We start from the raw sequence: 22,670 nt of genomic DNA, 5'->3' as shown, positions 1-22,670 counted from the left end.
CCAATTAGTTTGACTCCACGAGGAAAATATTCTTTGTTTTTTCTTTTTTAAAAAATATAACAAATAAATTATTGAAGATTTTAATGGATTGGAGCCAGACAATCCATGTTCTGCCAAAATTCGGACCTGCCCATTTGTGAAGGCAAAATATTACAATAAATCTTTAAATAAAAAAAATGTGCATTTAATACATTGAACATATACTAACAAATGAAATGCTATAAATAAAATAAAGTATTTATTCTTTAATTTTAAATGTATTTCATATTCAGAATTTAAAATTAAAAGATATATCTAATTCTATATCCCCTATTGAAAATAACACTAATTTTTTTTTTAAATAAATTTGATTATTTAAATAACTAATAATATTTCAATGATAATAAAATCCTTGACCAAATCAAACCTAGTGACACCATCATATGCAATCAAACTAAAAAATTAAAATTATTTAAGTGCCATTAGCCTAGTTTATTTATATTTATTTTTAGATTTATATCCAAAATCGTGAAAAATTATGTCTTTTTGGTCAATAAGGTAAAGCCTGATTCAAATTGAAAATGATAGGCAAGTAGTGGTTGGTGTAAACATAAACTAGATTCGTACCCAATAGCGGACAGAATCAAAGAAGAGAGAAAGTAATTTCATAATTTAATTTTTTTTTTCTCTTAATTGTGAAGGGTGTAATTTTTTTTTTATAAATTACTATTTTATTATTGAATTATGTAAAAATTAATATATGTGTTTTTTTATTTTTAAAATTCACCTATTTAATTCTTATATTTTAACCCTCTCAAATTAAAAATCTCACAATCTATTTTTTTATTAATTATATTTAAAATGTTAAAAACTATTAAATATATAATATTATTAATTATTAAATTTTATTATAAGTAATGTTTATATTTTTAGATTTCCGAAACTAAATAACTTAGTTCATATATTTTAATTTTATAAAAGAAAAAATATTTTGATGAAAGAATGTTCAATTAAATGGAATCAAAATATATAAACTAAAATATTATATTTTAAAAATAAAAATTTATATATATATTAATTTTATCATAAAAGTAATTTTACTTTTTAAATAAAAAATTAAAAAAATAAACATTCAAACTTAGGTTTAACAAATAAATTTTTTCCTATTTTAATATATTAAATCAAGTATGAAGATGAAAATAGCTGTTTCTACGGTCGTAGAGAGATAATTTTTTCTCTCATTCAGGAGAGTCTCTGAGGCACAAAGCCTCTTTTTGTGTTGGCATAACGGGTCTGCCCCTGCCTTTTCTTGGCGGGGCGACTCCTCCTCCCATTCTCCATCCGGCCATAAGCATACTCCTTTTTCGTTGAACGATGCTATACATAGTTTTTATGTGTTTATTTGACAAGCAGTAGTTAATAGAGACAGTTAGTTTAATTTGTCTGATGACTTTGCATGTAGCTGATTGTTGATCATCTCTCTAGAATCTGAAGGTGATTAACTTGATTTGATTAAAAAAGTTACTTTTCTTTCATATGCATTCGATGTTTTTTCTTTAGCCGACTCGATACAGGTCTTTATTATTCGAATATTTTAAAGTTGATGGTTACTTGTATCTTTGGGTTTGAAAGTTTCTCTGTGAGCTTCTATTGGTATTTAAAGTTTATATAATTTTTGTTGAAATTCTTTTTTTTTTTTTTTCTGTGGTGAAGTTCCATTTAAAAAATGCTATATTTTTTTTTACCCAATTAATTTTCGGATTGTACTCAAGTTTTTTGGATTTATAATTTTATAATTTTTAATTTTTGGACCTATAATTTTTGTTGTTAGGCTTTATTGTTTTTAGACCTTAGACCTCCTCTATCGAAGTTTTATATTTTTTGAAAAAAAAACAGGTATGATGGGTATAGTTTGATGACGGGAAGGGAACAAATGATACGTCCTACGGGATCATGAGATGTTTATTTAACGGACCCATGAAATTGAAACCTTATAGGGCCACGTATGCTTTACTTTTGTATCAAAAACAATAATAATTCCAACAATGGATCGAGGCTTTTCTGAAAATTTTATTTAAAAAAATCAATTAAATTCTCACGCATAATTTAAATCTCCTTTAAAATAAACATTTAAATTATAAAACATTAATACTCAGATTTAATATAATAATAAATATATTTAAATAAATTTAAGAAATTTTAAATTTTATTATCTCGATTTCTGATTTTCATTTAAAAAAAAAATATAAAACATTTGAATTCTTTCATATTTTTTGTTTTGAAAAATATTCTTTCCTGTTCTAAGGCATTTAAGAATTAAAAAATAATTAAATTAAATTTTTATAAAATTTTAACTGACACGTAAATAGGAAACAATAGAATTCACCATAAAAAATTTTGATAAAAAAAGTAAAGATCAAGAAAATAAATTCTAAATTAATATACTAATTAAAAGTGATTTACAATTGTTTTAATATGTGATTAATAAATATTTTAATTTGTAATTTTTATATTCTAAAAATATATTAAATAATTTTATATTTTTTATAATATTAAGAAAATTCATATTTATATGAATATTTATTTTTAATTATTAATTATATATAAAAATGAATGAAAATATTATTTTTATTATATATATGGTAATAATTATAAAATTAGTGATCATATTACTACGTACTTTCTCTAATTTTTTTTTAAATGATATTAATGATTAATTACGACAATTCTCGCACGGTCCCACTGAAAAATAATTTTGCATAGAAACAGATAGAAATTAGGAAGCCGACAACTAACCCCCTTATCTAACACCGTCACTAATAATAGTGGAACCCAAACCACCAACGGGCCCAGTCAAGTTCAACACCACTCACCACATCTCCGTGGGAACGCCCGCACCCAACCCCCACCTTTTTCTGTAATGCCTTCTCTATATAGTTCCCCCCTCCCTCATTTCTAGCCACACCTCTAATATCCTCACAGGCCTCACGCCTTAAGTTCACCATTTCCTCCCTTCTCTTATCTTCTTCTCCATCCTCCTTTCCTCTTCCCTCCTTCCTTTCCTCACGCATGTGAGGAAGAAAGAGGCCAGAGAACCAGAGAGATTCAAAGCTAGAAACTGAGAAATTTTTCATTTATATTTGGGTTTTTTCCCCGTTTCATTTCTTTCTTTGTTCTCTCTTTTTTTCTGCTTCTCTTTAAGTTTAAATCAATATAAGATATGGGTACTGAGATTTTGAGGCCTCAGGATTGTTTAATTGAACGGATCAGAGTCTCTCCTTGTCGCCGGAGGAATTTTCACGGCAATTCTTATACTAACCCCAAGTACTATGACTATAACACTAAATTTAACAGAAAATCAGCCGTTCGGTCTGAGAGGACCGACCAGAGAAAGCGACAGCCTGAGAATCCTTCGATCTCGAAGAGGTCGAGTTCGGCTGATGATTTGAAGATCTCGAGGAACCACTACCATGCCTACAAGGTCCACAACACCGATCTTCTCATGGAGAAGGTTACGATTTTGCGACGAGGAGAGTCCTTCGATTCCAAGTTGCAGAACATTGAAACAGCGGCAGCGTCGAAGAAGAATCAGGATCAGATCGGTGATATGGTAGTCACCGGGACGGATCGGTTGGGCCCCGACACAAAAATGGTACCGAAACAGAACCGTATCGCAGACCTGAGATCTCCTATGACGGGAAAGTGCGATGTGTATGCGGGCTCAGCTTTTGCAGTATCGCCGGCACCGAGCTCGCTCCCGTTACCGTCTTTCTCAAAGAAAAAGCAAGTCCCTTTTGACGACTCAGCTACCAGAGACCTCCGGCGTTTACTTCGTCTCGACGTTTAGATCCGACTATTTTAACGGTTCTGGATCCGGCTGGATAAGTTATCACTCTCTCTCACCTCTTTGTCAGTTTCGTCCCTGTACATCCGTCCTGTCTTCGAATATCGTATCCTCCCGTGATTTTTTTGTTAAACGGGAGGCAGATCTGAAAATCGGGAATAAGTATAGGGACGATTTAGTTAAAAAGTATGATATCATGTAAGATGGGGTTGTTGTGTATTGGGGCTTATGTGCAATTTAGGTAGTAATATGGGGCAAAAAGAAAAAGGGGAAAGGTTGTAGTGTATGGTCTTGTGCTGTAAAATGTGAATGAAGAAGAAAAAGAAGAGAATGTAAATGATGTGTTGCTGTGAAACTGTGAGGAAGTTCAGAGTTGTGTACTATATGAAGTGAGATGAAAATATAGGGGAAATTTGGGGAAGATTTTATAAATAAATATTATATCTTATAGTTTTCCCACCCAAATTCCAAATGTAATGCTATTTTTCGAATAATATAAATAGGAGATGATGATACAGCTTAGGCTTCTATTGAATTTTCCATGTTTATGGATTTCAAGCTTTTAGCTTTTCTTTTTTCTTTTATTTTTGTAATATATATACATTGAAATTTAAATTTGATTTTCATTTTATATTTTAAAATTTAAAATTTAAATTTTAATATAATATAAGAATGAAAGCTTTATTTAACTCAATGTCTATGTAAATTAATAAATAATTTTTTACTAAGCTGAACGGTAATAAAATAAATATTTTTTTCATCTAAAAATTAATTTAAAAAATTATTATTCTTTTACAAAATAAAAGTTAGAAGCCAAAACAATTTACAAATAAAAATCTATATTTTTACAGTAAAATGGTTTGTAGGTTATATATGTATATTTGAATTTAAGTAAATTATTATCAATATTATTAATTTAGGTGAAAATTGATAAAATAAAAAATTTAAAATTCATATAACCAAAAAAAGTTTAGGGAAAATATTAAAAATTTTAATTATATTTCGTAATTAAATCTAAAAATTTAGATTTTTATATTTAATTGAATAAATTATTTTAAAATTTAATTATAATTATAATAAATATAAAAGTTAAAATTTTGACAGTTTACATCCAATAAGCATTCTTTTTAAACTAAGCCTTCACAAAAAGACGAAATAAATAGAGTGGAGGTCAGGTCAGGCATGTCCAATTTGGACAATATGAACTTTCATGCGTTCCCCAAGTAATGAATTGGGAAAAAATGGTGAAATTTATGTGTGGATAGGTACAGGTTTGTCTGTTCAACTTTCCACCTCAATTCTGTTTAGAGCTAAATTTTGTGAGTCAAATCTAAAATGGGTGGTTTTGATTCATCAAAAATATTATTTTCAGAAAACCTGAAAAATTCCAATATTTTTATAATTTAATTGGTTGGCCATCCTCATCCAAATGCCCCATGCTTATTCCAATATTCTATCTGAGAGAATTCAATATGTTGGCTTGTATTCGTTTACGGCTGGATGAAAATGGTCTCCCCTCTTGCAACTACCTCGGAGAAAAAGACCTATCAAATTAAGTATCAATTAGAGCATAAGACTATTAGTTAAACATCTTTTTCTAAATTTCTCATGTATAATCCTACCACGCATTTAAATTTTCTGTTAAAAGGTAATTATCCCAAATCAATTTTTTTATTTGTACTCTTGGAAAAAAATAAAAAAGGAAATCAAGTGTATTAGGACAAAAGCTGTCTATTTCTTTGATTATTGGGATTGGATCTTTCAGTTTATCTAAAATTATCCCATTTTATATAAATTTTCTAATTCCATGAAACTCCAGCAAATCGGGGTAACCTAGCAATGTTTTATTACATAAAAAGAGATAACTTATTTAATTTCATATTATAAAAATTATGAAATTCAAATTGGGTATACAAAGAGGTTAAAATTTGAGATATGATTTTTTTTTATAATTTTTATTAATTTAAAAATAAAGTCAGCCCAGTTAGGCTACTCTAATTAATATTAATTATTAATAGCGGAATAATATATATATAATGCAAGAAAATTGTTTCTTACACGTTTGATGATATTATCAAAAAATAAATAAAATAAATTTAAAAAATGCTTTTGAAATAGACATTAATTCATTGATTATGTTGAATCTGTATAAAATTCTATTATAAATTGAGTAATTAATTGCTTTAATTTAAAAAAAAATTATAAAAAATTATCTAAAATACCCTTTAAATGGTTTAATTTTTTTTATTAAATGAATTAAAGACTAATAAAGATATATATGAAAAATAAAATTAATATTATCTTAAAATTTATAAAATATGAGAAAAAAAATTCACTTAAGATAGGATTATTATTGTGGGAATAATTTTTTGCTTTGAAGATTAGATTATACAGGAAGGCCACCCCTTCCCCTTCCCAAGAGTGGAAGCAAATTCATTTTCAGTTGCACATCATTTTACGTAGAAGCAACTGTCTCTCCCTCTCTTCAACTCTTTCATCACAGCCCATGGACGTCTATATATACCTGTAACAATCTGTTTCAAGAACCATCAACCCAAAAGCTCTAGAAAACATTTTGAATAGTTCTCTCTTTCTCTTCAATTAATCTTTCAACGTTCATTAGATATACTCCAATGGCCAAAGACAGCTCCAAGAAATCAATCCAGGACAAGACATTTGCAGGAGTTGGCAACCTCATCAAGCTCCTGCCGACAGGAACAGTGTTCCTGTTCCAGTTCCTTAACCCTGTCTTCACCAACAATGGCCATTGCCACACAGTCAACAAATACCTTAGTGGATTCCTCATAGGGATTTGTGGGTTTTCTTGTGCATTCTCTTGTTTCACTGACAGTTATATTGGCAGTGATGGAATTACTCACTATGGGATTGCAACTGTGAAGGGATTATGGCCATCTACAAATGCTGGATCAGTGGATTTGTCAAATTATAAGCTTCAATTTGGGGATTTTGTTCATGCTCTCTTTTCAGTCATTGTGTTTGCTGTTTTGTCTCTGTTAGATTCTAATACTGTGGAATGTTTTTATCCTTCTTTTGAGTCCAATGAGAAGGTTCTGCTCATGGTTTTGCCTCCAGTTATTGGTGCAATCTCAGGCACTCTGTTTATGCTCTTCCCCAACAAGCGCCATGGAATTGGGTACCCTTCAAGTTCAGGTAGCTCTTCAGAGGAATCTTAGTTTGTGTTTTGTGCTGCTTGTATTTGTTCTATTGCTTCACAAAGTTTGAAGAGTTTGTCTTTATTTTCTCTTCTTGTGCATCAAACAGTGTTTGTAATAATGTTTACTTTGTTCCTGGTTGTAGGATTGATTCAAAAAGTAGAGGAAAATTTGTATGCTATTCTCCCAAGTGAAAATGAAATAAGTTTGTATTAGTCCATAATTGTTTATTCAATAGATGTTATTTGTTAGTTCATTATAAATAAGCGCTCTAAGAATAATTTTATATCTCTAACATGTTTAAATCGTGTGATTTCTTGATATTATGTTGTTAAACTTTTGATATAATACCAAGTTTTATTAATGAAAAATTAAGAAGTTATTACTTTTTCTTTAGGACAACTTTATCTGCCCATTTAACAGTGTTGAATCTCATCGGTTATGGAAAAGGGTAACGTGCTCTTTATATGAGTCATAGACAGTCCTCTCCTTGAATTAACTTTTGGGGTGAATATGGTATCAGAGTTTTTCCATTCGATGTTGGGTCTCCCATAAATATGTCACGCATCAGTAAAATTTTGGATGTGAAGGAGTGTGTTGAATCCCATATCGGTTGTGAAAAGGGTTAATGTACCTTTATATGAGTTATGAGCAATCCTCCCTTTTTGGAGTGAGTTAAAGCCTGTTCCAAATTTAACAATTAGTTTTCATGATCTTCCTATTGGGAAGAAATAGGTTTTGGATTAAATTGATACTTTTAATGGGAATTGGATTATTGTATTAGCAGCCAATCCAAAAGACCAAAGTGCAGTTCTAGCTAAGTATATATGAGGCAATGGTTGTGGTATTAAGGATTAAAATGTTGTCACAAGAAGATTAAAAACCTGACCCAACACAAACATAACTCATTTTGCTTGATTGCTAAGGATTTTTCTGGTTTAAGGAAAAAAATGCCAATTCAATTTAAAGCAAAGCTACTGCCTACCAAAATAAGAAATTGGGCAAAAGATCTCTATCAATGAGATAACTTCCGTGGGTGACCTTGACATCCTATAGTTAAGTAAAGAACCAAGTTTACAACCATGTTTAGGCATATCAGAAATTGTCAAGAAGACTTCTTTTGTTCCTTGAAATATTACAAAATACTTCACAGAAAAATTTTACTTTATAAAAATTAATTTAAATCAAATTGAATCGTAATATTTAAACCTACCTAGATATTATACTTTAAGGTTTTATCTTTGGAAAGGGTCGCAGGTAGAAGGGGTGTGCTTGGCCTAGTATGGCCCTAAACCCTTTGATCATTGTAGCAACAAAAAGATAAGTTTTTTGTAATTAAGTTATTTTCGATGGAGTCACAAAGTTGAAACTAGTCTTAAATTTATCTTTAGTAAGAAAATAATAAAAAGAGAGAAAGTAGAAATTTCTTTTTCTTTATGTGGCCTTATAAATAAAAGAAAAATTATGGAGATATATTTGAAAATCTATTCTTATAAAAAATAGCATATTTCTTGACATACTCTAAAGATAAAAGTATATTATATCTTATTAAGGTCCATTCTTTTATCAAGGGAAAGTTACTAAAGATTTTTACCTTGACAATGTCCATACATTTCTATTGAGAGTAATCATCCAGTGAGAGTTGAGAGCTCCTGCTCATATGTGGAGAGAGTAGCTTAATATTGTTATTGCATTTATCTACTTCATTCTCCAAATTCTCATCTTGTTTACAGTAGAAATCTACTTCTCCTGCCCATGGAACACAAATTCTCACAAGCACTCTGTCTCCGGCTACCTACTACAGACGCCCAATTGAAACAGTATAAATTTACATGTTTAGTAAAAGTATGTGAACCTGAAACCTTCGTCATCAGTAATCTTCTAAACTTCCCACTTCTTGATTGGCCACTTAGATAAAATGGCATTTTCATACTTTGGTGCCCAGCTCAGGGAACACATCTTTCATCTCCAAGGAAGCAGCAAATCAGATAGGGATCTCACAGCTTTCTCTTCCTCCCCCTTCACATCTTGCAAAGCTAAAATATCAGCATTCACTTCCAAGATTCTTCTGCTGCTTTTCAAGTTCTCATCACCTGTAAACCGAGTCAAACGTTTGGCAGGCAGGCAGGCACACAGGGGACTTCAAGACAACGCTGCTTCTGTAATCTCTACTTGCATTAATTTTTTATGATCCAACTGTTTCATATTCCATAAAGCCACTAATTTACTGTGCGCTAATGAAATCTCGTTATCAGCAAGATTATTCGAAACCTTCCTTCTTGATATCAAATTCCTTTTTTGCGGGAATCATTGGTCTGGACTTCTCAGGCTGATATGCTAATGCAAGGGAGACTTGCTCCAATATGCTCTTGAGACGATAGATCAAAGACTTGGCCTGAGCTTCAACTCCAATAGATTCTGGAACGTTATATAATATTGATGTTCTTGGCCGAAAACATCTGCTTCCTCGGCCTTTGAAACTGCAAGAGGTGTTAGGTGGGTCCTCCAACATGGAGGCCCACACTAATGATTATTAAATAATAATAATAAAAAAAATTGAAGTAACATTAAATGTTTGGTCAATACTCTTACTTATAAATAGAGAAGAGCATAAAGTATCAAGGCATTTTCAGTAATTGAAAAGCTTTAACTATTTTTTTTTCAAAAACTTGTAGCTTTGAAAAAGAGATAGTTTATTTGGGGAGTGATCAAAGTAATAAGAAAAATTTTTGAAATTTTTTTAAGCGTAAATTTTATTTATAATATTCTTTTTGTATATATTACTTTTATAATAATATAAGAATTATTCGGAAATCAGTCCGTTCAATTTAAAAACTAAAGGTGAACCAGTTTATTTTTCTTTTTCTACAGTATTTTGTTTTGTGGTGTTATCCTGATAAAAGGAAACACGGTGACATTGATCCTAGAAATTTGAATTGTTGTTAAGACTGAGCTTCGGTTGGTTTGATTCAGTTTAAAATCAAATTGAATTAAATAAATTGAAAATTAAAATTATGGTATTTATGAAAACTGAACCGAACTGATTTTGATAAGAAATTGAATCGAATCAAACCGATCCGATTCAATTTGATTTGATCGATTTAAATTTTTAATAAATTTTTTATTTTTTTACGCTTTATTTAGTATTTTAAAATTTAATTGAAATATTTAATTTTAATATAATATAATCTCTCTAAATTATTAAAAATAATATACTATCATCACTAATCGATTCGATTCAATTTTTTTGATTTTTTTAGATTAAAATCAAACCGAATCGAAATAACAAAAAATTTTAAAATTAAAAATTGATAACAATCGAACTGAAATAAATAAAAAATTAAACTCAATTTTTAAATTAATTCAGTTTAATAAATTTTTTCGGTTTAAACAAAATACGGCTTTTGCACAACCCGACTCATCTCGTTTGTAATATAGATACGCGGAAGATTTATGGGTGCCAAGTTTCCATTTAAATTGATGTATCTGGATTTTTCCAGACATTCTAAAGATAACTTTTATCATTGAGCGGAGTTCGCGTAGTTTCTTGGCTACCATACTTGACATGTAAGATGTTAATTTTGTTGTTGCGATCATCAGAATATTTTAAACCTTTTCTCAATTTGATAAAGTATTTTAGTTCTTCCTTATTACGTTATAATTTGATATTAGACTCTGTATAATGTCCAATAACTAGACGAGACGAGGTTTGGACAAAATAGATAAATTATTAAGTACCTTTTCCAATGCCAAAATCAATTCAGTTGCTACTAATGAATAAAAAATTACCATACTTTACCCAATTTGAGGTGGAACCACACTTATCCTTCAATTCAGGCCTGCGTCAATTCTCAATCAGAGCTAAATACTGGATGACGGGTTCACCAACAATACAACTATCCAAATTAAACCAGTGATCAGTGGAGCCATAATTCAGTCATGAAGGGGGTGAACGATCATCTACAAGTTAAATCAAACTTGTAACCTCTTGAGTTCAAATTCCAATAAAAATTACATAAAAATGGGTTACAGAAACAAGACTCGTATACAAGTTAATATTCGAGACACAAACAAGGAAACTGAACTGAAAGTAGAACAAGGTAATAATCAAGTTCACCAAATCATGCGTCTGTTTTTTTCTTTCCACACCTACACCCTTTTAAATATCCTTACCAATGCCTGCTCAAGTGGATTTCAACATTTAATATCAGCTACTGTTCACACCCTTGAGGAGCTAATCAACAACGGTTTTTAACCCTATCAGCGAAGTTCCTTTAAACAATTTAACGCACAAACAAACCTTCAATGAGGATACGCTTTTCTCTGCACTGACTGGTATAAGCTGCTTGCTGCTCCTTTACAACATTTGAGGAACAAGGACCCGTGATCTCTCGTCTCATTAATAGCACGACATAAATTTGTTTTGTAAGGTTGAGAAAATGACATAAGCGTACAATTACTATTCACTAAACAAAGCATCCAGAAGATTCGAAGTTGAATCTCCATTTTTCGTCTCATCAAAAAATCCATTACAGGCATGTTCTTTTCTAGATTTTCGCTCTTCAATGATGGACTCTTCAGTTTCTGTGCAGTATCTCCCCTGTTTCACGGGTCTCTCTGCCACAATAAACTTATTTCCCTCACGGATTCTCTCAGAAAAGCCTGCCCAAACTGAAGAAAACCACAAGTGAGAATTTTGGCAAGTTACAGACTTCAAATCTATCTGATTTTCTATCTTTTGTTATTTTTTAGAGGGTGAATCTCTATTTGATTTAGAATCTTGATTGTTGGGTGAAGATAAAACAAACATAACGTATGCAACCCGAAAGAGATTAAACAAAAGGCATCCCAGATGCAGACATGGACATAGTCACAAACTTGTACTGGAGAGTTAAAAAGAAATTGCTTCAATATAATACAAACTTTAACCAAAAGCTACATCAAAATAGAAGAAGCAATACAGTTGCTAATATGATCATTTTGAAGGTTCACTGAATATCCACTTGGGCATCCTTCAACACAAAAGTAACCAGCAGACGCTTAAGCACTTGTTGGAATCGGAAGTAGAAGAAACTATTAAATCATAAATTTGTACAACTTTTTCAGCAAGAGCTTTTGGCAGATTTACTCATCAGAAGTTCTTTTTCCCATCATTAATAACTAAAGCAGGAGGTTGGAGCATTGAGCATAACCAAGTTACTGGAATGAAGACGATCTAAGGTAAACTAAATCAAGTAAAATGGAGGAAAATAATCCACATAGCTGACCCCAATTACATTGGGAATAAGCTTTAAAAAAAAATCTCCATGAAATCACTCAAAGAGCTCACCCACTTTCAAGAATATGGCGTTCTGTGTATGCACATCCTATATCAACCTCTTCCTAGTCCAAAGAAAGCAATAACTAAACTCCTGAATGCAGAATTGCAGAAGGCAAACAACTGAGACAATTCTGCTAGTTGAAGAACACGGTAATCCATTGAACTGTAAAAGGAAGAAGAAGAAGAAGAAGAAGAAGAATAAGAAGAAGAAGAAAGATGCAACACTTGCTTCTACACAAGAAAACTGATTGCAGAGTCCATAATAAAACAATGAAACAACAATTTGAAGTTGAACAAAACAAGCAAAATCTAAGAATTCTTCAGCACAGATTTATAAAGCAGTCTTAAATCTATGCTAAGACTGCAAAAGAACCAAACTTTAAGCATTAACTTTCATGCTGACTGCAGAAGTAACCATTCCAGAACAATAAGTTACATCAAAGTCCTAAGTGTAAACTATAATCATCAGACTATATTACCTCCAAAATGGTGCAAAACAATGGAAGCTGCTACAGTAACATTTAATGAGGCTGTGCCACACCCATAATGTGGGATATAAACAAAAAAGTCGCAAATCTCACATTCTTTGGCAGATAGGCCTGTTCCCTGCGAGAGAATATAATACATAATGTAGCTGAAACAAGCAAGTAGCTCGGACGAACTAAGTACAACTTCTGCAGAACAATAAAATATAGCTTACAATACAATCAAATTTTGTTTTCGCACGCCTTCATATGGCAATTTTATCCATGAATTCGAGTGGGCAACCCCCATTTAGCCCATTTGTTCTGAATTAGTGCGAGTAGCAAAGTGCATGGAGGAAAATTACAGAAGTGTAATTAAATAGGTTACTGGCGTAATATTATTAATCAATGGGGAAGCAAATATTCTGTAGTATTATCAGAAGGCATCAATAGTAACCAAAATGGATCACCTCGTTGCCGAGAAGGAAAGCCGTGCTCTTCTTGAAAGGATGCTCATTTACAGGCAAAGCACCATCAGCTATCTCCACACCACAAATGTCACAATCCTTCTCCTGTAAATAACAAAATATCCAATCAGAATCGCCAAAATAAAACCCCATAAACAGAAAAGATAAACTTTTTCGAGAGAAAAAATTGAAAGAACCTTGAGAAAATTGCGGGCGTCGAGAAGAGAGTGGAAATGGCGGAATCGGAGGTGAGAGGTAGAGCCGTGGCTACCAAATGCATTGAAGTCCCTACGGCCGACAAGTATTAGCTCCGTCACGCCAAATGCGGTGGCGCTTCGGGCCAGAGTGCCCACGTTGTGCCTCTTAGCAATGTTGTGCACCACGACGTAACTTTCTATCACCATTCTTTCTCTTCTTTTCGATGTTTTTTTCTGTTCAGTATTACACACGCAGCAACAGATCCCCAGAGGCTTTGGGTTTTTCTCCTCCCTAGGGTTTTGTGGAACACGGAAGGAGGAAGGGGACACGATTAATTAAACGGAAATCCTATACGACACCGTTTTTGTAGATGCCTTTGCATGCCACTTAAATTCCTTAATGCTCATTTACACTTGTGTAATTCTTGTCACGTTTAATTTACACATTTTTATATTTTTTGTTTAAAATAAATTTGGAAGTATCAATTTAAACTAATTTATTTTAAAAGAGTCAATTTTTCTAATTTTTAGGTTAAATTAGAAAAATTGACCAAATATTTTTGTTTGTTTAGACTAAATTAAACTTCAATTAGAACAAATTTAACCATTCAAGTGAAACTTTGGTTTCCAGAAGGAGGTGTTACTATGATTCCGATTCATACTAATGCCAATAATAAGAAGCATAGGGTCAGCAATGCCTACAAAATCACGTGTCCTTTCACATTACATGAACTGTTGGACATCAGACACATTACATGTAAGATGCAACTTATTCACTGAACATGTACAAGAATTGCTAGGAGCTTTCTATGTCAGCCAAAAGTCCCTGCTCCTTCTTGTCCACTATATAACGATCCATACCCTTATTTACACATCTATAATGTTCATTGCAACTTTTCCTTTCAATGCCATTCTTACATTGCTATTAGGTTGAGGTTATTATTGGCATTTGCTACTGGATAACTTATTTACAACTGCACAAAGTGAGAGCAACTCGGGTGATGGAGCTGCTTCTCCTGAATTATTTTTCAGACAACTACTTGTGCTGCTGCTAACCTTGCAATTGGAACCCTGTCGAACAAATTGAAGTCAGGAATTTGATCTGAACCTTGTGGTACTGCATGGATATCTTTTAAGTAAATGAATATAAATTGCTTACCTGAATGGAGAACATGATACATAATCTAGTCCAGCCTCTGCAAAGAATGCAACCGATGAAGGCTCCCCGCCATGCTCTCCACATATTCCAACCTGTTGTCATCAAGCATCATCCATAAATATGTCAAGGCAGATAAACCAGATGAATAATGAACATATGATGAAATGTCATCTATTTCAGTACGCAATCATACGTTCATACTGTATTCTGAAAATTAAAGATGTGAAATTCAATATTCTACAACTTCCTTGAAGATCTCATCATTTAATCAGTAGCAGTTCCATGCCTTCTATACCATTTGTACAAACTCATACTAAGCATCACTAACCTTCAAGCTAGGCCTAGCTGCACGGCCCTTTTCTGTGGCCATCTTGATGAGTTGGCCTACACCTTTCTGATCAAGTACCTACAATCAAAACATTGATGCTTATTGACAAGTCAACAGCTTTAATTATTCTCCTTTTATTTTGATTAATTCAGTTAATCTTTTAAACTAATGCGATGTCTTCAATAACAATTATTAACTTTCCAATGAAGCAACTAACCTCAAATGGATCACTTTGCAAAATGCCTTTGGATAGGTATATGGGGAGAAACTTGCCAACATCATCTCGACTATAACCAAATGTCATTTGTGTGAGATCATTGGTCCCAAATGAAAAGAACTCTGCTACCTTTGCAATCTATCATTATCAAATAGAACAAATGAGAGAACATGATTGACACACAAAATATCTTCCTCACTGTTGTAACTTATTTCTTAGAGAAAACTATGATTTACATTGAAGTTCACTCCTGACAAAGAGCTAGAAGCATAAGAATATCAGCTTTCCTGCTCTCGTCTGGCCTGTGGTTCTAGCAAGTTCAAATTAACATCAACGGTAGAAAGATTTATCTTAGCGTACCTCATCTGCAACCAGAGCAGCTCTAGGAATCTCAATCATAGTCCCCACCTTATAGCTTAATGTGACACCCATCTCAGAGAAAACTTTATCTGCAACACTGCGTATTAAAGTCACTTGATGTCCTAATTCCTGCCAATGAAAAATGTCAGATTGTGTGGAAGTTTGCACAACATAAACTGCAGATGCTTTTTTTTTTTTGCAAAATTCAATTCTCTGGTTTCAAGATATATATGGTAGTCAAGATGAGATGACTAGAACAATTCATATGTGGTACTCCCAGAAAAAAGCTGCAACTCGCTCACAATTTACATGTGGGAAGAAGAAATAACAGAGTTACCTGAGGTGTTCCAACAAGGGGAACCATTATCTCAGGAAGAACTGTAACCCCCTGGTTGCTCATTGAGACTGCAGCCTGGAAGATTGCACGTGCTTGCATTTCAGTGAGTTCTGGATATGATACCCCTAGCCTGTGTACATATTGGAAAAATTCCAATATGAACAATCAAATAACCTGAATAAGTTTTCACTTTATTGCTTGATAAGCTTGTATTTTCATGACTACTATCCTTTTTCTAGATTATATTGCTTTTGGTGGTAGATTAGACAAGACATGGGACAGAATTTGAGGATCAAAATATATTGTGAGCAGGGATGAGCCTAAGGGGGATTAGGAGGGGCTATGTTTAGTTTATGAAATATATTTCAGAAAACATTAGATTAAAATTCTCAAAGGAAAAGCCGCCAAACCTGCAGCCTCGGAAACCAAGCATAGGATTTACTTCTGATAATTTCTCGATTCTTGAGAAGACTTCATCTTCTTTCATGCCAGTCTCAGTAGTTAGTTCACTGACAATCTGTTCAAGATCACCTTCCGGAAGAAATTCATGAAGTGGAGGATCCAAGAGTCGGATTGTTACTGGAAGGCCTGAAATGCCACCAAATATTCTTAAATATTAATACGTAAAAAATGAGCGAGTCCTGTGCATTTTTTGGTAAGACACAAACCTAACCCTATCCACCTCAGAAGGTGAAAATGATGGTGAAATGCTGTGTTATTATAAAGCTGTGATCATCTATACCACCTTATCGGTAGAAAAGAAAACGATAAGCATTGGTTACAGAAGGAAACTACAATAACAGAATGGATCTACAACAACAGAAATTACCATCCATTGCACGAAAAATTCCTTCAAAATCTGATCTTTGATAAGGTAGTAAAAGGTCTAGTGCTGCCTTCCTCTGCGCTGGAGTAACTGCCATTATCATCTTCCTCACAGCCTTTATCCTCTCATCAGAAGCAAAGAACTGGAACATAATTGTAAAAAATCAAATAAAATTAAACCTGAATTCACCAGAAAACACATGACCTGGTAAGAAGAATACATAATATTGAAGCTTTGTGTTTTCAGTCAAGGGAAGACGCATAAGAGCCAAAAAAATTCTGTTTAGAGCACATGAACAGTTGAATTTCATGGGACCATTATCAATCCTGTGGAGAAAATCTGATAAACCTTGAATAGTTGCACCATAAAAAATCTTACCTTCATATACATACATACATAAATATATATATATATATATATATGCATGTCATGATATTTAGTCTTTTTACTTGTTTTGCTGGACCTGATGATGAGTGAAATAATTACCATATGCTCTGTTCTACAAAGTCCTATTCCTTGTGCACCATTATTTCTTGCTGTTAATGCATCTTCAGGAGTATCAGCATTTGCCATAACCTATTACAGCATTGTACAGCCAAATCAGAAGAGAGAGTTCCTGTTAACAAATAGTAATGCAACACAAAAGTCTAGTTATTGAAGGAATATAGCACCTTGATGCGTCTTATTTCATCAGCCCAAGACATAAATGTCTCTAAGTCACCACTCAGAGCTGGAGGAGATAGTGGTTGTTTTCCCAATATCACTTCACCTGTAGACCCATTGAGTGAGATCCATTCTCCTTCATGTATCACAGTATCCCCAATTACAACAACCTGCATTATCAAATGCACAAGGTTACTGCTTTATCAAATAGCCCTTCACAGAAATTCTTTACATATTTGTATGTGGCAGAAGGAAAAAGAAATCACCTTCTCAGAATCATTTACACGAATATCAGAGCACCCAGAAACACAGCATTTTCCCCAACCCCGTGCTACAACAGCAGCATGGGATGTCATACCACCTCTAGCTGTCAATATTCCAGCAGCTGCATGCATGCCTCCAACATCCTCTGGGCTCGTTTCTGTCCTTACCTTCAATCACATAGCATCATAATTTTTCTGACCGACCCATATTAATATGTGTATGAATAAGCAATCAAAAGGTTTTGCCGCTTTGCCTTGCATGATAGGGACTAGGGAATGTACTCAGCTTGAACCATATTATTTATCTAAAGAGATCAAACAACATACCAAAATGACACATTTTCCCTGTGCATGCCATGCTTCGGCATCATCAGCACTAAACACAATCTGCCCCACTGTTGCCCCTGGAGAAGCAGGCAAGCCTGTCGCAATTACTTTGTCTTTGTATGCAGATGGATCCTCAAACTAGACGTACAAATTTCTAGTAATTAGAGTTGAAGTCGTACTTGCTAATATCATCAGAGAAAAGATGTTATCACAAAGTTTATGCACCTGGGGATGAAGAAGTTGATCAAGATGCTGGGGCTCCACCATCTTAATTGCAGAGCGACTATCAACAAGCCCTTCATTAACCATGTCCACAGCTATCTTTACTGCACCTTTACCAGTACGCTTTCCAGATCGGCATTGCAACATCCACAACCTATTTTCTTGAACTGTGAACTCAATATCCTGCGAGTATCAGAGATAACTAGAAATGCTTAATTGCATGCAAAATCAAAGAAATATACTCCACAAACATGAGAAGAAAATATTTAACTACAGCAGGATCATCTTCTGATGGCCAATGGAAATGGTATTTTACCATCATATCTTTGTAATGGTGCTCTAGAATTTTGCAATTCTCCACCAGTTCTTTGTAAGCTTCAGGCATGCAATGTTTCATGGTATCCAAATCTTCTGGTGTTCTAATTCCAGCAACTACATCCTCTCCCTATCCAGAGCCACACACCACCTGAACTTGTCAGAATACTGTAGAACATTCCCTATACTGACAGCTAGATTACATGTATGGAGCTTGGTAGCATATATTTGGATAAAGAAATATGAATAACCTGAGCATTAATTAGAAACTCCCCATAGAGCTTCTTTTCACCAGTGCTTGGGTTTCTAGTGAAGAGAACACCTGTACCAGAAGTATTTCCCATATTACCAAATACCATGCATTGGATGTTTACTGCAGTTCCTTTTAAGCCAGTTATTTGATTGATGCTCCGATACTTAATGGCCCTTGGGCTGTCCCAGGAATCAAAAACTGCTTTAACGGCTAACTGCAGCTGCTTCTTTGGATCTGCAAATACAGGTTGATCAGCATGAGATTATATATTTGCTCTGTTGTAAAACAAACTGTGAGGTTATAAGTACCTGAAGGAAACACTTCGCCAGTAGCTTCAAGGTAGACTTTCTTGTATTGCTCCACCAACTCTTTGAGATCATGGGCTGTCAGATCAGTATCAAGTTTGACTCCCTTTATATCCTTCATCTTTTCTAATTTCTCTTCAAATGATGAGTGTGGGATTCCCATTACCTTCAATTAAGCAGAAGAATGCTTCTACCCATTCAGTCACAGGACTATTATATCAAGATTGTATGATGTATTTTAGTTGGATAATATCAGCGGACTACGCATAGGATGTTTTTGCCTTTTTGTGAGTACAAATTATATGGAAGTGGAGCACATTTGTCGAGAAAAGCTAAAGGTTGAGATACACCTATATGAACTGCATCAAGAAGAACCACTTACAACGTCTCCAAACATGTCTAGAAAACGTCTGTAGGAATCATAAGCAAAACGCTCTCCACTTTTCAAACTCAAACCAGCAACCACTTCATCGTTTAGTCCAAGATTAAGGACAGTGTCCATCATGCCAGGCATAGAGGTCTAGACAAATGGAAGAAATCTTAATTAGCACGTGCAGTCGTGTAAACACTCTATTAAGTACGTAAAGGGACCACTAGTCATCTATGGTTTCAGGAACCAGTGCCCTGCAGGATAACCTTTCCAAAGTCTTACCGCTGCACCAGAGCGAACAGAGAGGAGAAGAGGTTTAGACGGGTCACCAAGGGTAGCTCCCATGTCCTCTTCAACACTTTGCAAGCCTTCCAATATCTCCTCCCACAAACCTTCTGGCAATTTTTTCCCGTTCTGCTGATATTCTTGGCATGCTTCTGTTGATATGGTAAGTCCAGGCGGCACTGATAACCCAATGCTAGCCATCTCTGCCAGATTTGCTCCCTTCCCTCCCAACTATAATGAGAAAACATGCATAACTTTATGTAAGCAAAATAATTTGAAGTTTGGACAGCATCATATTTCGAAATGATCATCTTTTGGCTTTTGGACAACATCATATCTTGTATATAAAGTTCTCTCCAATATTATTTTATTAGAAAATCATCACATTTTGACAGCAATTTAAAATACAAAATTTCTCCAACATTATTTGATTAGTTATAGAGGTTACGTTTGGACAACGTATTTCCCTTGATGCTGCATTTTCAATTATGGAAGTGAAATAAAGAAAGATGAAGAGTAAATGAACATCCTAAACGCAGTATTCCTTATTTCATAAGAAATATAAAGCTAACTTACCAAGGACTTCATGCTCTTGTTGCCTTCGCTCCTTCCTTTGCCAAAAGTAAATACTCGCTGTGTAAATGAGAGAAAAGAGTTTCAGCCTTGAAACTCTAGGAACTATCAGCATTAATCTCTACAGATTTATCAGCTGGATAACAGCTATTATCTATCAACTCCATCGTTGCATGAGTTGAGGCTTTCCAGCTACAAAATGGGCAAGTTCAAGTAATTGGGCTTAAAACATTTGAAACTTGGTACTAGAGCTGGTAGTCTCAATTAGACGAGCATTAATTTATTTTAAAACTTACACAGCATCAGCACTGGACGCTTGTCAAGTTTCAATTTTCAGGCGTTATGACTGGTTATCAGAAGAAGAGGAAATTAATAAAATTGCCTAAGACATTCTCATTGCTTCCACTTCACTGTACAATAAACGTTTGGCAACAGACCGAGGTATTCACTTCCATCTCCTAGCTTCAACAACAAATATTGGTTGAATGGAGAAGCCCAGGCCGGCCTAAATAATTGCTCTGCTCGACTGCTCCATGAAAATAGTTGTTCAGTTGAAACATTTTTTTGTATAATAAATGTATTCTGATCCATGTGAGCCTCACGCTGATCATCAAATCAACTGTGAGAATAAAAAAGTTGTAAATACAGTGGGGATAATTTCCAGTCCCATGGGGCGATTGTCTGAATGGGAAACAGATCACTCAGAACTGTGGGCTCTCGTCCTAGCTGGTAGACTAGACCTGGCTAAACGGTTGGTTCAGAACCAAAATGGGATTGATTCAAACAAAAGCCGAAATCAAATCAAAACCAGTATTGGAATTAGACTAAAATTGGCCAGTTTTTTTTTTTTTCATACCAAATCAATTTTTTCAGAAAAAAATAAAAAAAATGAAAATAATCTAATTTGATTAAAATCAAAGATCAAATGAAAATTGGAATTGGAGGAAATCAAAACCAAAGTGAAAATCAATAACACTTGAGGGCCGGTTTCGGTCTTCCTGAACCGCTGGTTGAGGCCCAGACCTGTCTCTCGATCGACCATCCTTGCTAGCTGGTGCATCAGGCCATGCGAGCACATCAGCCCTGGTGTGGTGCCCTACTGCATCGCCTCAGCTCAACAAACTTGTGGCCCAACAAAATGGACGGCTGGGGGAAGCTAACATAATCCTAGTATGACATATATGACCTTTACGCCAATCACAAGAACTAATGATTGATCGAAAAAATTATAATAATTATTCCAAATATAAGCTTGAAACTTTAGCTTAAATCTATTTTGATTATAATAAAATACTACAATCTCGTTGCTCTGGTTAACTTTGCATGTTGAAATACTTGTTTAAGCTCATTTGTACCTTCTTGGTGGTCGGCGCTGTCGAGTCCGATACCGGAGCTAGAACTTGTGCTCGGATTCTGCCTTGTAAAGGCTGGTCAAAGGATCTCTTGCTCCTGGAATTAGGGAGCCCACTACAGAAGCGTAAAATCGAACGGTTCGCGCAGAAAAGAAGATCACTCTGCTCCACATGACTCCGCTTGAATAATCTCTGACTATTTCCAAAATTCGGCGCCGTCCTAATTAACATTCCTCTCATCGCCGACGACATGTTCACCAATCTTCTGGCGATCCTCTATACCCCTGCTCTCGGAACCCAAAAAAAAGGAAAAAATTAGAGGAAAAAAAGGATTAGAAAAACGAAGTCATCTAGTTCGATCAAAAGCTTCGAACCAGAAAATACAGAGAAGGAAAGATGAAGTATATTCCGGCGAAGAGCGAGCGAGCTAGCTACACGAGAGTCCAGAGCTGCTTTAAACAGAAATGGCGGTTCACGATTTTTGGTATTTTGTATATTAATATTTTTGAAAATTGCTGATGAGCGACGTTAGTGGACAAGAGATTACGGTTATAGAGCTAACTATATTTTGACTCGCTAACTGACCACGCAGAAATTATAATATACAGCCAGACTGAGGGAGAGCGAAATCGAGAGATATAGATGAACCACCTGAAATTCTCCCAATTGTTCTATCCTGACAGTAGGGTGTACCATGAATGCATTGCACTGCATTACGTGGTGCCGTCTGAAATGTACGCGTCACCATTTTGTGAATACTGGTGAATGGTTCTAGCAACATCCCGTGCATGGGATAACTTGTGGTGGCACGCAATTTAATAATACTTACGTCCAAATTTAGCTATATGTTTGGAGTGAGGAAAGAATGAATGAGAAAGAAAAATTAGTGAAAATAATTTATTTTTTATTGTTTTATATTTAGTAAAGAGAGAGTTAAAGAAAAAAATTGAAAAAAAATAATATTTATATTTTATTTTTTATATTAAAGGAAAGTGAAAGGAAAATAATTTTTATATTTTGTAGTTTTATTTTTCAAAAAAATGGTAATAAAGTTGTAATTTATCATTTTAA

General features: G+C 33.9%; 3 protein-coding genes across 6 annotated transcripts; 1 reads left to right on the top strand and 2 right to left on the bottom strand.

Moving 5' to 3' along the window:
* Window positions 1–6,120: 6,120 nt before the first annotated feature.
* LOC110612179 (protein DMP2) lies at window positions 6,121–7,216 on the top strand. Its single transcript, XM_043955380.1, has one exon. It carries the CDS (start codon window positions 6,457–6,459, stop codon window positions 7,015–7,017), a length of 561 nt encoding a protein of 186 aa, XP_043811315.1. The 5' UTR covers window positions 6,121–6,456; the 3' UTR covers window positions 7,018–7,216.
* Window positions 7,217–10,963: 3,747 nt separating this feature from the next.
* On the bottom strand, window positions 10,964–13,784 carry LOC110610502 (uncharacterized tRNA/rRNA methyltransferase YsgA). Its single transcript, XM_021750438.2, has 4 exons — window positions 13,445–13,784; window positions 13,251–13,352; window positions 12,796–12,922; window positions 10,964–11,667 (listed from the first exon to the last, which is right to left on the bottom strand). The coding sequence occupies exons 1-4, from the start codon at window positions 13,649–13,651 to the stop codon at window positions 11,456–11,458; spliced, it is 648 nt and encodes a 215-aa protein (XP_021606130.1). The 5' UTR covers window positions 13,652–13,784; the 3' UTR covers window positions 10,964–11,455.
* A 346-nt stretch (window positions 13,785–14,130) lies between these two features.
* Window positions 14,131–22,144, bottom strand: LOC110611898 (pyruvate, phosphate dikinase, chloroplastic). Of its 4 annotated transcripts, none has more exons than XM_021752457.2 (21): window positions 21,974–22,144; window positions 21,603–21,888; window positions 20,251–20,307; window positions 19,672–19,905; window positions 19,402–19,539; window positions 19,023–19,185; window positions 18,713–18,948; window positions 18,463–18,591; window positions 18,150–18,329; window positions 17,925–18,062; window positions 17,601–17,765; window positions 17,343–17,504; window positions 17,158–17,247; window positions 16,675–16,813; window positions 16,256–16,433; window positions 15,846–15,975; window positions 15,509–15,637; window positions 15,149–15,286; window positions 14,932–15,009; window positions 14,604–14,695; window positions 14,131–14,515 (listed from the first exon to the last, which is right to left on the bottom strand). In XM_021752457.2, exons 2-21 carry the CDS (start codon window positions 21,849–21,851, stop codon window positions 14,473–14,475), a joined length of 2,868 nt encoding a protein of 955 aa, XP_021608149.1. In that variant the 5' UTR covers window positions 21,852–21,888; window positions 21,974–22,144; the 3' UTR covers window positions 14,131–14,472. The 4 variants fall into 4 exon arrangements, with proteins under 4 accessions (XP_021608149.1, XP_021608147.1, XP_021608148.1 ...); XM_021752455.2 differs by having other exon boundaries at window positions 21,603–21,883; XM_021752456.2 differs by having other exon boundaries at window positions 21,984–22,143.
* Between the last annotated feature and the right edge of the window lie 526 nt (window positions 22,145–22,670).

The sequence above is a fragment of the Manihot esculenta genome, chromosome 3, assembly GCF_001659605.2.
Source record: "Manihot esculenta cultivar AM560-2 chromosome 3, M.esculenta_v8, whole genome shotgun sequence".
Classification (NCBI taxonomy): domain Eukaryota; kingdom Viridiplantae; phylum Streptophyta; class Magnoliopsida; order Malpighiales; family Euphorbiaceae; genus Manihot; species Manihot esculenta.
Note: the sequence above shows the minus strand (reverse complement) of the source record. Positions and strands in the feature narration are given on the sequence as shown.